This window comes from Pelodiscus sinensis, chromosome 1, assembly GCF_052426305.1.
Source record: "Pelodiscus sinensis isolate ZL-2025 chromosome 1, ASM5242630v1, whole genome shotgun sequence".
Taxonomy (NCBI): Eukaryota; Metazoa; Chordata; order Testudines; family Trionychidae; genus Pelodiscus; species Pelodiscus sinensis.
The window spans coordinates 335,191,381-335,206,893 of NC_143052.1; the positions used below are offsets into that span (position 1 = coordinate 335,191,381).

Below are 15,513 nucleotides of genomic sequence, written 5' to 3' on the forward strand. Positions count from 1 at the left end.
AAATGGAAGTACTCAAAGGAGAGGGGATTGTGAGGAGGGTGGGCAATGAAAAGACAACGATTAAATCAGAATAAAGATATTCAAAAAGTAGGTTAAGATTTCGGTGAAATTAAGTTAGTGAAAGAATGCAAGGTGGGAAAGTGATGTAGTTGCAATGGCTTAAGTGGAGCTATGAGAGAAGATGTTATTGTCAGTTTTAGATGGAGATGAAGTGGGGAGAAGCAGGCAGCTCAGAAAGGTGAAGAATCCTGTAATCAGAGCAGGCAGTGGTGAAAGCTAGTGATTTGACTGAAGGATAATGAGAAGGAGGAGGGTTTGGGGGAGATTGAAGAGGATGAAGCAAGAAGGCATAATATGACTTGATGTGAAAAGGAATGAAAAGTCAAAGAAGGTACAGAAGTTGTGAAACTGAGTAATGGGGAGTTTTGGAGGTGCAAAGAAAAAGTGCTGCATGAGTACTAGGAAGAAAAGTAGATTTAGTTTTGGTAAGAAGGAGTTTGAGATTGCACTAGAGCATCCAAGAGATGTTAGAGACATTTAAGGTATGTCTACACTGCAGAGGTTTTTTTGGAAAAACATCAGTTTTTCCAAAAAAAATTCACTTATGTCCACACTGCAATTATGTTCTTTCGAAAAAAATTTGAAAGAACAGAGGGTTTTTTCCGACATTGGTAAACTTCTTTCTACAAAGAAGAAGCTTTGTTCCGAAAGAGCTCTTTTGGAAAAAGGTATGTGTGGATGGGAAGAAGGAGTTCTTTCGAAAGAAGAGGAAAGAGGAAAAAGCACAGGTGGCCTCTCCATTCATAGTAATCACAGCTTAAATGCGAGATAGCGTCCATTCAGTGTGGACGCTATCTTTTGAAAAAGCAGATCACTTTTTCGATGCGCTTTTGCTGTGTGAACACTCTCTTTCAGAAGAAGTTATTTCAGAAGATCTCTTCTAGAAAAGCTTCTTCCATAATAAGCCTACAGTCTAGACGTAGCCTTAGACATGTGAGAATGTGAAAAGGGGGAGTGGTTGGGAAAAGAGAGAAATTTGAAAATCACCTGCATAGGGGTCATACCACTTACTTTGTGAATGGATGAGGTTTCCCAAGAGAAGAGGTGAGGGGCATATGGTTGCAAAGCAAAGGGGAGAGAGACAAGAGGAAGAATGATCAACTGAAAAAAAAGTCCTTAATGGTCTCCCATTTGACACAGCAAAGAGGAAGTCACATGAAAGGGGGAAGTTTGTTGTTAATGACTGTGCAGCAGTAATTCATTAGATTGTTGACTAACACTTAGAACACTATTAACTTTGCCCTGAGGTCAAAGATGATCTCTGCCATAATTGGTATGTCTGAATTGGCTTGCTACTGTATGTACTGCATAGCTTTTTGAATGCTCTGTTAATGCTCAAGTATCAGTTTTATATAACTTGGAAGAAGCTGTGGAGTTGATGATTGTACAGTTACCAGGTAGAGTTATTTGTTTGGCGGAAGCCTGTGAAAACTCTACACTTTGTGCCATACTACAAAGTGGGTATTTTTTTAATTCTCCACCACCTGTATCTTTACTTCACAACTTGCCTTGTGGTTTTACAGGCAAGAAAAGTCTTAATATATGTAATTTATTCTTCTAGGGGATTAACAAATTCCCTTTGTTTCCTGATAAAAATGTGGGGAGGAGAGAAGGCCTGGGATGTTACAAGCTCATATTAAAAGGAAATGCCTGAAATCTTGGATTGGACCCACATAAGAATTCATTCAGTCTGTGTTTGAAAATGGGGATTGATGTGACAACATTCTGGCAAGCTCTCTATGGTATTTGGAAGAAGCATAATCATATTTCAAAGCTGATTTTTGTCCTTGATAAAATTATCAAAGAATTTAGAAACTGTTTTTCACATGTTTATGGATAGAGGCAATGATGCCTTATTTAACAAAAAAAAAGTGCTGAAAAAGGATTAGCAAATTTATTTCTAAATATAAAGTAGTTCTGAAGATTAATGCAGAACTGCAGCCAAAGACAAAGGATTTATGACCTTTTTCATTTGATTGTAGAAATCATAAAGAGCTTTTTACTGTTAATTCCCAAAAGTGTGTAAAAATGTTTGAGTTCACTGAGAACTGTGAAATTCAATCAGATAAAAGTACAGTACTCCTCACTCCTGATGGTCCATTTGACAGTATTTTTTTAGCTATCAAAATACTGAAGAAACAATGAGTAGCCCTGTAGCACCTTAAAGACTAACACAGAAGCTTTTGCCAAAATACATTTTAGTTAAAACCATGCATCTGATGAAGTGGTTTTTATTCACAGGAGCTTATGCCCAGATAAACCTGTTAATCCTTGAGGTACCACAGGACTCCTTGTTTTTGCAGATACAGATTAACACGGCTTCCCATCTCAGAAAAAATCAAGGCTAATTTTTAGCAAAAGTCTATAGATGTTATCTTGCTTCAGCCAAAACAGCCCTCTGGAAAATAAGACTAAACATATCAGGAAGCTTTGTTTTATGTCAATACTAATAGAAAGACAAAGGCAAATCATAAGTGTAACAGTCTCAAGATATCAATATCACTTTATAAAATTCCAAGATAATGTTTTTGATATCTCCTTTTTCATATACTCTTTATCCACAATTCATCACATCCTTATATTTTACCATCCCACTGGTACAATATTTAATTAATCAATTAAAAAAAAGATAAGCAGAGCATGTCTGGGTGATTATAAACATGCCCCATTAATATAATAAAGCACTAGTCTTAGGAGACATTTGCCATTATATAAGTGCAACAACTGTGCTAGTTTGCTATTATGAATTCATCTGCACAAAACATTTTTGAGTACTTTGAATCTGAGTACTTTGAAGCTTAAGTGGAACATCATTCTCAGTGAATTTGAAATTTAGCAAGGTCTGACAATGACATATACTCATTCTGTGGTGAGATAGCTTTGGCTAAACTTCAAATATGTGACTACCGCAACCTCCATGATAAAATCGTAGCCTTCATAAGAAAAAGAAAAGAAAGAACAAATATTGTATCAAGACCTGGGTGAAATTTCCATTTGTAGGGGTCACTATGACTCTATTTTTCTATCTAAATATACATGAGTTTTCACCATCTAAATTCAGATTTGAGGTTCAGATTTCAATAGAGACTCGAAGCAAAATTCACCACCAAGTTCCACCTAATTTCAGATGCAAACAAAAGATCCAAAAGTATATTTCACGTGGCTTCCTTCTGAAAAAGTCAGTATTTACAGATTTGTTTAAAATACTTCTGGCTCAGTGAACCTGGAAAGAGTTTTGGGTTTGTAACAAAACTTGACATGTTATATATTCTTCTGATTTCATTTCTCAAGACTGACCTGTTGTAAATAATGGGAGTCTGATGGAATGTGTGAAACTGGAAATGAAAGGACTTTATTAGTCTTTAGTGGGGTCTTGATGTGAGATCGCTGCTGATTTGCACATGTGAATTGGTTGTGGTGAATGTCTGCTAGGTTAGTAAATTTGAAGACTGTTGAGTTTATATTGCATAAGTTAGGTTAGAAATTAGCTGCTTTCTTCCTATGTACAGGGTATATATTATTTTTAAATAATTCCTAGGGATATGGTTCACCACTTTTGTTGTGGAATTAAACTTTAGAGGTTTATCAAACTATGGCAGAAAATCCTAATGTCAAAGTATAGTCTTTTTTTTCCTCAAGCCTCTGAGTTTAGAACAACTACATTTGAACAACACCCTATGACCTTAAAAGATCAGATATTCATAAACATATCTACAACTTCAGTTTTCCTGCCACATAAGAACAGATAGAGCAGACAAATCAATTTGTCCTCAAATTTGAAAATGAATTTCTAATACTCAAGAAATGAAAATGTAATGTACAAATTCTCTAGGTAATCTGAATAGAGCAAAAGTAGGTAAGTCATGGCATATCAAAGGAAAACAAGAACTAATACATCAGAGTAGCATAAATGAATGACTTTGGGGCACATAACTTTGAAAATGTATACATCGTCATGGAGGTAATTCCAATCACATGGAAGCACAAGACCATGTGGGCTAATATAGTATGTAAGTGAATGCACACATATTCAGGGCGTGTCACAGATTTGGGTCATATATCCATAAAATATTATAATATCAATATTATGTATAATTAAAATCCCAGCCCATTATTATTATTACTATTATTCATTTATAGTTCAGCAGTGCTGAACAGCCCCAGTCGTGATTGGGGCCTTGTGATACGGGATGCTGTAACAGTTACAGAAAGTCTGTCCCCCACACATTTAACTTAGGTCTACCCTAGACCAGCCAGGTTGATTTAAGGTATGAAATGTGTAGCTGGATTCATCTTAACTTAAAGTGAGCCACCATGGTGTCCACATGGCAGAAGGCTGATGGGAGCACATGCTCCTGCCAGCTTCCCTGACTCCTCATAGAACTAGGAGTACTAGATGCCGGTAGGAGCTGCCCTCTGAGTTCAATTTATGAGTCTACATTAGACCTGCTAAATCGAATGCTAGAAGATTGACCCTCCAGAGGGTTGATCTTCTCTGTAGTGAGGATGTAACCCACACACATAGTGTGGTTACTGAGCAATTCAAGTGGTACCGAGACCACAGCAACAGTTTAGACCAAGACACCTCTACACAGGGGTTGGGAGTCAGCTGGCTTTTAGCTCAGAGGGTAGAGGCTCCTATATTCTGCTTCAGACGTCCTAGGTTCAAATCCACCCAGTGGCAGTTACATAGACATGCCCTTTTAGTCTAAGAAATTCACCTAATTTATAAAACAAATATAGTCCTACAGTTTATAAACAAGTAGCATTAGACTGTTGCACAAGAGAAAACCCTATACTTTTCAGTGCTTACGGTCTATAAATATGATTAGATTTGTGCATCTGATGTATAAGTTACTGTAACTAATTTTAGGTCCAACATTTCCTATGGTTGCAGCGCAAGAGAGGAAAGCAAAGTGTCAATGCTAACTTTCACAGCTTGACAACACTTACATATTTGAAGCCCTATTTGTTACTGGGGGATTTTTCCCAAATCCGTGGCCAGAACATGATTACATTTGGTCAGGAGATTTATGGGACAGTAACCATCTGGGAACCATCACTCATGGGACACTGCCAACAGTGCCTTAGAACCTGACATTCTAACAGGCAAATATAAGCCAAAGAAAGCCATCTCTTTCTCTGAGGACAGTGTAAGTGAGAGTGGAAAAAATACATCAGAGGGGAGTAATTATACACAATGGACCACCTCCAGCAGTGGCAGGGAACTGTGAACTACCTCCACTGTCTGAGGCAGCAAGCCCCCAAGCTCTGAACTGCCTTGGAAAGGGGGGAGTACTCCACGGCCACCATGGAGAGGGAGGGTACCCTGCAGCCGTATATTGCAGTGATAGTGCGCGCCCATATGCTGTGGTGGGACAGGGAGATCACCACAGCTGTCACCATAGCAGGGGGCAGAGGGACCCTGGAGCTCTGAGTTCCTGCACGTCATAGAGACTCCTGGAGCACCCAGCCAGCCGACATCTGCCTAGCTCTTCCTATTTTCTTATGGATATTTTTACTAAAAGTCAGAGATAGGTCACAGGCAATGTTCCCTGTAAACTGAGTCTTTGCGGGGCCACCTAGGAGAGATTCAAATGCCGCCCAACTGATTAGCAGAATACCCCCGGCCAGCAGCATGTGTTTCTGCTAGTGGTGTGCATCCGCACATGTGTCAGTACACATAACAAAATGTATTCTGCATATGGATGGAAAAAATTAAAAGGAACATTGGTCACAGGCACCCATGAATTTTTATTTATTGTCCGTGATTTGTCCATGACTTTTATTTAAAATATCCATGACAAAATCTCAGCATTATTTATTCCTTGCATTACTAGAAGCCTTAGTCATGGACAAGGACCCCACTGGGATACATGCTGTACAAACACAAAATAAATAGTTGGTCCCTGTTCCAAAGAGCTTACAATCCAAATACAAGACAGGAGACAACAGATGGGTACAGACAGATGGTTCTGTAGGAGAATGTCTGTGTCAACCTCTTATGGCAGCTGCTGCTGCTGACCTATTTAGACATCATCACAGGCGATGGGGCTTCCTGTACAAAGGTTCTATCTTCAGGCAGGAGGAAAAGGAAGCCATTAATTGAATGACCCTGTGAGTGAGTGAGTGTGTGTGTGTGTGTGTGTATGTGTAAAACAAAACAGTAATTTAGACCATGATTATGTACTTGACCTTCACTGTTATGTAATTTCAGATCAGCTATGAGAATCATGCTGTAAGAAGCTTTGAACTGAAGACCTCTTTTTATTCTGCTTATATTGTGGATATAAAATTAAATCCCCTTAAGCTGTCATAATAAGGATCTTGTGTACCAATATTGGTTGGATATTCAGTGTGTGGTTTTTTTTCCATTAATTGTTGTGCAAAGGATTTTTTATTTTTAAAGATCTTCTCCCCACCCCCTTCTCTTCATTTTGCTGCATGTATAAGATTTTAATGCAAAGGACAAGTAATTGTAAGCAGTGAAGCAAAGAAAAGCTTTACGGAGCAAGATTGATAAATTGAAGACATATATCAGACTTCTCTGCCTGCCTAAATAATCTAAGAGACAAAAAAATATTCATCAAAATGCAGATAAACAGACAGCGGCTGGTCCCTGTCTGGGGGGATGCATCACCGGGCTGGGGCTGGCACAGCGTGGGGGATGGAGTCAATGGGGTAGGTGGCACTGAACACAACTGCAGCCAGGAGCAATGCCTGCAACTGGGTAGAGCCTTGACCTCCCCTTGTCCGTCAAACTCTGTTATTCAGGACCACTTAGGTCCCCAGGGTGCCGGACAAGGGAGGTTCAACCTGTAGTGGAGCAATATCTTTATGTGGAAACCTTTAAAGTGCTAAACACAGAAGTCAAAATTTCTTAAAGGAATGCTTCTGCTAATACTTCTACATATTTCAATGTGATTATGTCATATAATAATGCGTGTTAGATGTAAGACTATAAGCAAAAGCAACACTCTTTATGGTTGAAGTGTTTTATTCTTTCATGATCTTGTTTTGCTTTACTTGTGTGTTTAAGCTTTTTGTTTTGATCTGGGTTTTTTATTTGGTTAATGTCATTGGTGGGTATGGCAGGGTAGGGCTCTGGGTATCCATCTATATTGTTGCATTCATAATTTACCAAAGCTGGGATCATAGGTGAAAACTTATCTACATCATAAAAACCATAAAAAAGCTTTACAATATCTCAAAGTATTACATAGTCCTGAGACCAATATATATTATTTTAATGAAAGTAAATGAAACCAAGTGAAATTATAGTAAGCATAAGGTTTTGTCTAGTTGACCTGATAGCAGTGTTCACATTAGAAATACCTACATGCATTGGAATAGTGGTTCTCAAATGGGTACACAGAGGTCTTCTGGGGGTACAATAAACTCATCTAGATAATTTGCCTAGTTGTGTAACAGGTGAAGTCAGTACAAACTACAGTGACATAAAATGACTTGTTTGTATTACTCAGTATACTATACACTGATATCTAAGTGTAATATTTCCATCCCAATTGATTTGTTACATAATTGATGTGGTAAAATGAGAAAGTAAGCAAATTTTCAGTGACAGTATGCTGCGACACTTCTGTATTTTATGTCTGACTCAAATCTTTACTCCAGCAAAGTAATGGGACTTAAGTGGAAACATTCACGAGTAAAATATATTGTTTATGTCCTAATTACCTTTAATGCATTGCTAATGAATTTTCTGTAATATGCTTTTAGGTCAATGGAACAGAAATCGAATATGAATTTGAAGAAATTACACTGGAGAGGGTAAATATGAAATGTTTTTTGTATTATAGAAAGCAATTAAAATTTGATTTTCTACAGCACAAATAAAGATTATGATTAAATATTATCATTAAAGGACAAATTCTAAATTCTTTAGTTTCTATTTTAAATGAGGACTTCAGGATTTGTCCTAGAGTTTGTAAATATGAAGAATCCAGCAGAGTCAGCCTTTCATATGTTTGCATGTCAGGGTCCAGAGTGCTTTTCCTATTCATAACTATTACATGGAGTTGATGCCTGAGTACTAGGAAACGGCAATCAGGTGATTGAACATCTGTGTGGATAAGTGTAAAGTAATGCACAGTGCTCACCAAACTGTGGCGAGCCTTGTTTGCCAGCCGCGCTGTCTGGCGATCTGCACATGCACAGATCGTTCTGCGCATGCGCAGATTACCCGAACCTTGTACAGATATGGTATCCTCACCTCAAAAAAGATATTGTGGAATTAGAAAAGGTTCAGAAAAGAGCAACTAAAATGAGTAGGGCTTTGGAACATGTCCCATATGAAGAGAGGCTAAAGAGACTGGGATTTTACCAGTTTAGAAAAGAGGAGACTGAGGGGGGATATGATAGATGTATATAAAATCGTGAGTGGTGTGGAGAAGATGAATAAAGAAAAGTTATTTACTTGTTCTCATAATATAAGAACTAGAGGACACCAAATGAAATAAAATGGGTAGCAGGTTTTAAACTAATAAAAGAAAGTTCTTCTTCACACAGTGCATAGTCAACCCGTGGAACTCGTTGCCAGAGGAGGCTGTGAAGGCTAGGATTATAACAGAGTTTAAAAAAAAGAGCTAAATAAATTCATGGAGGTTAGGTCCATAAAAGGATATTAGCTAGGGGATAAGGAATGGTGTCCCTGGCCTCTGTTTGTTAAAGGCTGGAGAAGGATGGCAGGAGACAAATTGCTTGATTATTGTCTTTGGTCCACCCCTTCTGGGGTACCTGGTACTGGCCACTGACGGAAGACAGGATATTGGTCTAGATGGACCTTTGGTCTGACCCAATATGGCCATTCTTATGTTCTAATGTGTGTAGAGATTTATTTCTTTGTACTTTTTAAGCTAGAAGTATGGAAAGCTTTTCTTTCTTTCAGCCTCTTGGATTTCCTTGTGTGTTCATGAAGAAAGAAGAAATGTAGTGCTGATAAGCACTTTATGGAGAGATAACTAATGTCCTTTCAAATTTTAATTTTGTAGTAATTGTGTGAAAGCAGGATCCTGTATGTGTAAAAGCATGGGCAATACTTGTATGACTTATTTATATCAGTATTAATTGTATGAGGTGTTAGAATTGAAGCCTTGGAAAAAGTCAATATTTAGGAATCACATTACATGAGGTCTTCCTAGCCTCAGAGATGTATGTTTAGATTGCTGGTTATGTAACTTTTTCTTTTAATACTGTAGAAGTATACTACAGACCTTCTTTAATTATCTTTAGTATAAAGTATCTGTTTTCTGACAAAAATACCACCTGAGCAAATGCCTGTCAGATAACAATTCTTTAATAGCTTGTAAGGGTTTGTCTATATGGGGAGTCTAAACCAGACTAAATCAAGTTAATTTTGTTTGAAAATATTTGTTTATACATGACACAATTCGTTGTAATGCACTGACTCTGAGTTTATCACAAACTCTGCATTCCTCTTTCAAAGTGAGCTAACTTTGTTGCAGATGTAGTTAGGGTAGTCTGTTGTGTGCAGTGTTGCTACAATGTAATCTGTCACCATTCCATTAGCTATCCCACACTGTTTTCTGATCTACCACTACTGACCTGTTGGATCACTGGTGGGCCCTCACCCATTTAAAAGCTTGCCCATCGCCAGATATTGTCCAGTGACTTCTATATTCAAGTATATTACAACAGCTATGATAATACTTCAGAAACCATAAAAAATGCAGCCATATGATTCGAGACCCTGGATCTCTTTGTCATCTATTGAGAAGTGTTGGTGTAGAAAGCTTTTGTAGCCTGCTATCAAAATGAAGACCATTTTGTGGACGTTGCCACACTCAGACACCAAACAGTTCTGGATAAAGAACAATCATGGAGGAGGAGCTGCAATACAATGAGGAAAAAGAAATATGATTTAATTGGGATAACAGAGACTTGGTGGGATGACTCGCATGACTGGAGCGCTGTCATGAAAGGGTTTAAACTGTTCAGGAAGAACAGGCAGGGGAGAAAAGGAGGAAGAGTTGCACTCTATGTAAGAGAGCACTATGATTGCTCTGAACTCCAGCATAAAGAGGGAGAAAAACCTGTTGAGAGTCTATGGGTTAAGTTTAAAGGAGCAAACAACAGCAGTGATGTTGTGGTTGGTGTCTACTACAGGCCACCGAATCAGGTGGATGATTTAGACGAGGCTTTCTTCGGACAAATGAGAGAAGTTTTCAGATCGCAGGCCCTGTTTCTCATAGGGAACTTTAATCACCCTGACATCTGTTAGGAAACCAATACAGCAGTACACAGGCAATCCAGGAAGTTTTTGGAGAATGTTGGGGATAACTTCTTGGTACAAGTACTGAAGGATCTGACTGGGGCCCTGCACAGCTTGACCTTCTGCTCACAAAGAGGGAGGAACTAATAGGGGAAGTAGAGGTGGGTGACAACCTGGGAAGCAGTGATTATGAGATGGTTGATTTCAGGATCCTGACCAAAGGAAGAAAAAGGAGTAGTAAAATACACACCTTGGAATTCAAAAAAGCAGATTTTGACTCCCTCAGAGATCTGATGGGCAGAATCCCCTGGGATGCTAACATGAAGGGGAAAGGAGTCCAGGACAGCTAGAAGTATTTTAAATAAGCCTTATTGAAGGCACAGAAAGAAACCATCCCGATGCGTAGCAAGAGAGGCAAACATGGTAGGAGACCGGATTGAGTTACAGGGGAAATCCTTGGTGAACTTAAGCACAAAAAGGAATCTTACAAAAAGATAGCTCGAGAATGCCGGGGGGTTATCAGGAAGGCGAAAGCGCAAATGGAATTGCGACTGGCTAAGGATGTGAAGGATAACAAGAAAGGTTTCTACAGGCATGTTAACAAGAAGAAGGTGATCAGAGAGGGTGTGCGGCCCCTACTGGATGAAGAAGGTAACCTAGTGACAAATGATGTGGGGAAAGCTGAAGTACTCAATGCTTTCTTTGCCTCCTGTATTCACGGACAAGGTGGGCTTCCGGACTAATGCGCTAAGTGACACAAGATGGGATGAAGATGGACAGCCCTTGGTGGGTAAAGAACAGGCTAGGAACTATTAAGAAAAGAAATCCATGGGTCCGGACTTAATGCATCCGATGGTACTGAGGGGGTTGGCAAATGTCATTGAGGAGCCTTTGGCCATTATCTTTGAAAAGTCATGGAGATTGGAAGAAATCCCGGATGATTGGAAAAAGGCAAATGTAGTGCTCATCTTCAAAAAAGGGAAGAAGGACGATCCAGGGAACTATAGGCCGGTCGGTCTTACCACGGTTCCTGGAAAAATCATGGAAGGGATCCTTAAGGAATCCATTTTGAGGCACTTGGAAGAGAGGAAAGTGATTAGGAATAGTCAGCATGGATTCACAAAGGGAAAGTCGTGCCTGACCAATCTGATTAGCTTCTATGATGAGGTAACTGGCTCTCTGGACGTGGGAAAGTCAGTGGATGTGATATACCTTGACATTAGCAAGGCTTTTGATACAGTCTCCCACAATATTCTTGCCAGCAAGTTAAGGAAATGTGGATTGGATGAATGGATGGTAAAATGGATAGAAAGATGGCTAGAAGGCCAGGCCCAGTGGGTAGTGATCAAAGGCTCGATGTCAGGATGGCGGTCGGTTTCTAGCGGAGTGCCCCAAGGTTCGGTTGTAGGACTGGTTTTGTTCAATATCTTTATTAATGACCTGGATGAGGGGATGGATTGCACCCTCAGCAAGTTTTCGGATGACACTGAGCTAGGGGGAGAGGTAGATACACTTGAGGGCAGAGATAAGGTCCAGAGTGACTTAGACAAATTGGAGGATTGGGCCACAAGAAATCTGATGAGGTTCAACAAGGACAAGTGTAGAGTCCTGCACTTGGGACGGAAGAATCCGAAGCATTGTTACAGGCTGGGGACCAACTACCTAAGTAATAGTTCTGCGGAAAAGGACCTGGGGGTTACAGTGGATGAGAAGTTGGATATGAGTCAACAGTGTGCCCTTGTAGCCAAGAAGGCTAATGGCACATTAGGTTACATTAAGAGGAGCATTGCCAGCAGATCCAGAGATGTCATTATTCCCCTTTATTCGGCTCTGGTGAGACCACATCTAGAGTATTGTGTCCAGTTCTGGGCCCCCCACTATAAAAAGGATGTGGACGCATTGGAGAGGGTCCAGCGGAGGGCAACCAAAATGATTAGGGGGCTGGAGCATATGACCTATGAGGAGAGGCTGAGGGAGTTGGGTCTGTTTAGTCTGCAGAAGCGAAGAGTGAGGGGGGATTTGATAGCAGCTTTCAACTTCCTGAAGGGAGGTTCCAAAGAGGATGGAGAGAGGCTGTTCTCAGAAGTGACAGATGACAGAACAAGGAGCAATGGTCTCAAGTTGTGGTGGGAGAGGTCCAGGTTGGATATTAGGAAAAACTATTTCACTAGGAGGGTAGTGAAGCACTGGAATGGTTACCTAGAGAAGTAGTGGAGTCTTCATCCCTAGAGGTGTTTAAATCTCGGCTTGACAAAGCCCTGGCTGGGTTGATTTAGCTGGGATTGGTCCTGCTTAGAGCAGGGGGCTGGACTTGATGACCTTCTGAGGTCTCTTCCAGCTCTATGGTTCTATGATTCTATGATTTCCCAACCTAGAAAGCTTGGAGAGTTCTACCCAGTCCTCCCCTTACCAAGCAGAGAATGATCAGCAAAATTCATCTGAGGATAAGCACAGGCGTGTCTCTGAAAAGAGCTCCCTGAAAACCAGGATCTGTTCAGGACTCATGACCCTGAGACTGACCAGGTGCAAGAAAAGCCCATTTCCTGCCTTGCAGCAACCAACCCCAACTCCCAGTACCAACCCAGACAGGTTCTGGAAAGGTTGATACCATGGAGGGAACCTCAGTCTGTATAGTTGTATTGTTGTTTCTTAAAATAATTTTATATTTAAGTTTTAATTTATTGCCATGCTACCCTCTGTCCTGGAGTCCTATGGTGACGGCCAGTGTAGGCTGATGTGATCTTAACAGCCTCTGAGTCTGAGGTCCCAGCCTCCCTCCCTCTATTGACCCACACTGTTCATTTGCCCCCTACCATCATACACCTTTCCAAAATGGCGGTTACTCCAGTGGTGCAGTTGGCCTACATCTCATGATAGTGCCTTGGCTACTGACTCTTTTAGGCTTACTCTGGAGAAGGCATTTGTCCATGTATCTATTTCTTCTTTACCCTTTCTTCAGCTGTCAAGTCTGGTGAACACCCCCATCCTCCAGAACCCTGTTCCTTGGCTCCAAATGTCAGCCATGGCCTCTAGCCTATTCACTTCCAAGAGAGATTCACATAATGCAAAAATTCTTTTGTGAAAAATGTGCAAGTATATTGAGATGGTGGTGCCAGGAAAGGCAATTCAGTTATTGTTCTAATTTTCCTTGAGGTAAGCATAGGCATTGCAGGTCTGGACACTGCAAGCCAGGTACAACAGTCTGCTGAGGTTTTTACATACTTCTATCATGAAAGAATGGTAAAAATGAATGCTTCAGGCAGCCGTTGCAGAATTCTGTTTTTCTCTGCGCTTTCATCGTGGGTGCGCAGAAGTGGGAGACACCAAAATTGAAGAGTGACAGGGTTCATGCTCTGAGCCCTGAGGGCAGTGTAAGATATTGCTGGATTTTTTGTCCAGAGATTCTGAGGCATAGCTGCACGGTCATTTCCCACCAATATTGCTTGTGACTCCCTTCCGCTTCTGCACAACTCTGGGGAACAATCCTGGTGAATACCGTCATTTCATATCTTGCTGGCCTGCCCTTTGAATTTAAAAAAAAAAGACGTTCTGTGCCTCCCAGTCACCCACTCAGGGCATATCACTTACAATCTTTGAGATTCCCCCAAGAATAGGAAAAATCTTAAGGTGATAAAGCCAGGAACATTTATACTGTTGTGCTATCAGAGCTTTTCTAGAACGTACACAATAGCTGCTTATGAAGGTTTTACTACTCCCACATACATGGCACCTGTATGAGCCAGAATATCAAGGACAACTCTCAAGACAGCACCTGACAAATCTGAGAGAGGAAAAATGGAAAACTCATCATGAAATGTGCAACATCTGTGAACATTCTTCCCTCAAAAATGTGAAGAGGTGTAGTGGTTCTATTTTTGTTTTTGAGGGCAGAAAGGAAATCAGATAAGATGCTCTCCAGAGAAGTTATTGTAGTGACCCTGGCAGCTGCTAGGGAAACCATTAATGAGGCCAAAAAATAATATGGAAAAGACAAGAAAGAGGCAATACAAAGTCAAAGTGCCCTGTTACCGTGCATGTTCCTATTAGGGCAGTAAGTAATGCAGTGCTGTACACCGACACTCAGCCATACAGCTTCTGGACAATACAGATTTCTCTACCCCCCACATCAAGGCTTCCAGAGACCATTATTACTGACCCCATTTTAGGGCACTTGGAGCCCCAGTTTTTTTGAGTAATTTGAACCACTTCACACCAGAAGTCCCATCCACAAGAAGTGGTATCACCAAGATGTGTATCTACCTGCAATTTTGCACTGCTTTGTGCAGCATATTCTTGCACTTTGGTTTGTTTTACATCTATTTTAATGAAAGTGTTAATTGTTTGTAATACAGGCTGTACTCGCTATAAGTCCAAGATATGTTCAAAAAAGCTTGGACTTATAGCAAAACAACTTAAAGAGAGGAATTTTTTTCCCGTGGGTGACTTTCATTTGCACTAATTTTTTTGTGTGCAAGACTTAAGAGCAGGGAATGGGAAAAGAAAGTATGGGGAGGATGTAGATGAATATGGGAATATTAATACATTTTAATTAGCCTGTCTTCTGCTGTGCATATCACAATGCACAGCAAGAAAAATCCCTAAATGCACATGACTCAGCAGCAAAATGCCACAGAATATTATCAGAGAATGCCATGTCCTCAGTTTGCAGCAAATCGCTGCTGTGCATATACAATGATACCTCATGCCGAGGACACACCAGTAGTTGTATGTACTTTTTTACCTATGGTTTCTCAAGCTATTTATTAGATTTGAGTTCCAAAGGTCACTGAAGAGCATAGATGTCTCCCGGGTAGTATTGCAAGTTCCACTTCATTTGTAACAGATGTGTAAAGTATTAGTTTACATAGTACAAAAACCAATGTGGTTTTTGTCAGTGCTAGCACAGATAATTATTCCTGTTATATTTTAAATATTTGGTAAGCCTTTACACACACCATTACAGTTTCTAGCAGTGGATACTTGGAATGTTTTCTGGCAGCAGCAGAATCTGTGTCTACTTGTTATTACTACTTGTCACACTTATAAACTCTTTATCAGAAATGGGAAGGATAAAGGATCCGTCTGTTTTTGTGTGAGAGATAAAATACAAGCTATTTCCTTTAAATGGCTGTTATCTATTTGTTACAGTGACAGTGTTTTCAGAAGAGGTGAGAAACACTTCACATTAATTATCCATTTTC

The 15,513-nt window shown here is 40.1% G+C and overlaps 1 protein-coding gene across 14 annotated transcripts in view; it reads left to right on the top strand.

The window, feature by feature from the left end:
* DLG2 (discs large MAGUK scaffold protein 2) overlaps positions 1-15,513 on the top strand; it is a 1,584,089-nt gene that overhangs the window by 1,019,019 nt on the left and 549,557 nt on the right. For all 14 annotated transcript variants that reach the window (XM_075919430.2, XM_089775764.1, XM_089775765.1 and 11 more), the window contains one exon: positions 7,801-7,851. In XM_075919430.2, coding sequence (XP_075775545.1) covers positions 7,801-7,851 — 51 coding nt within the window. The remainder of the gene's footprint in view (positions 1-7,800; positions 7,852-15,513) is intronic.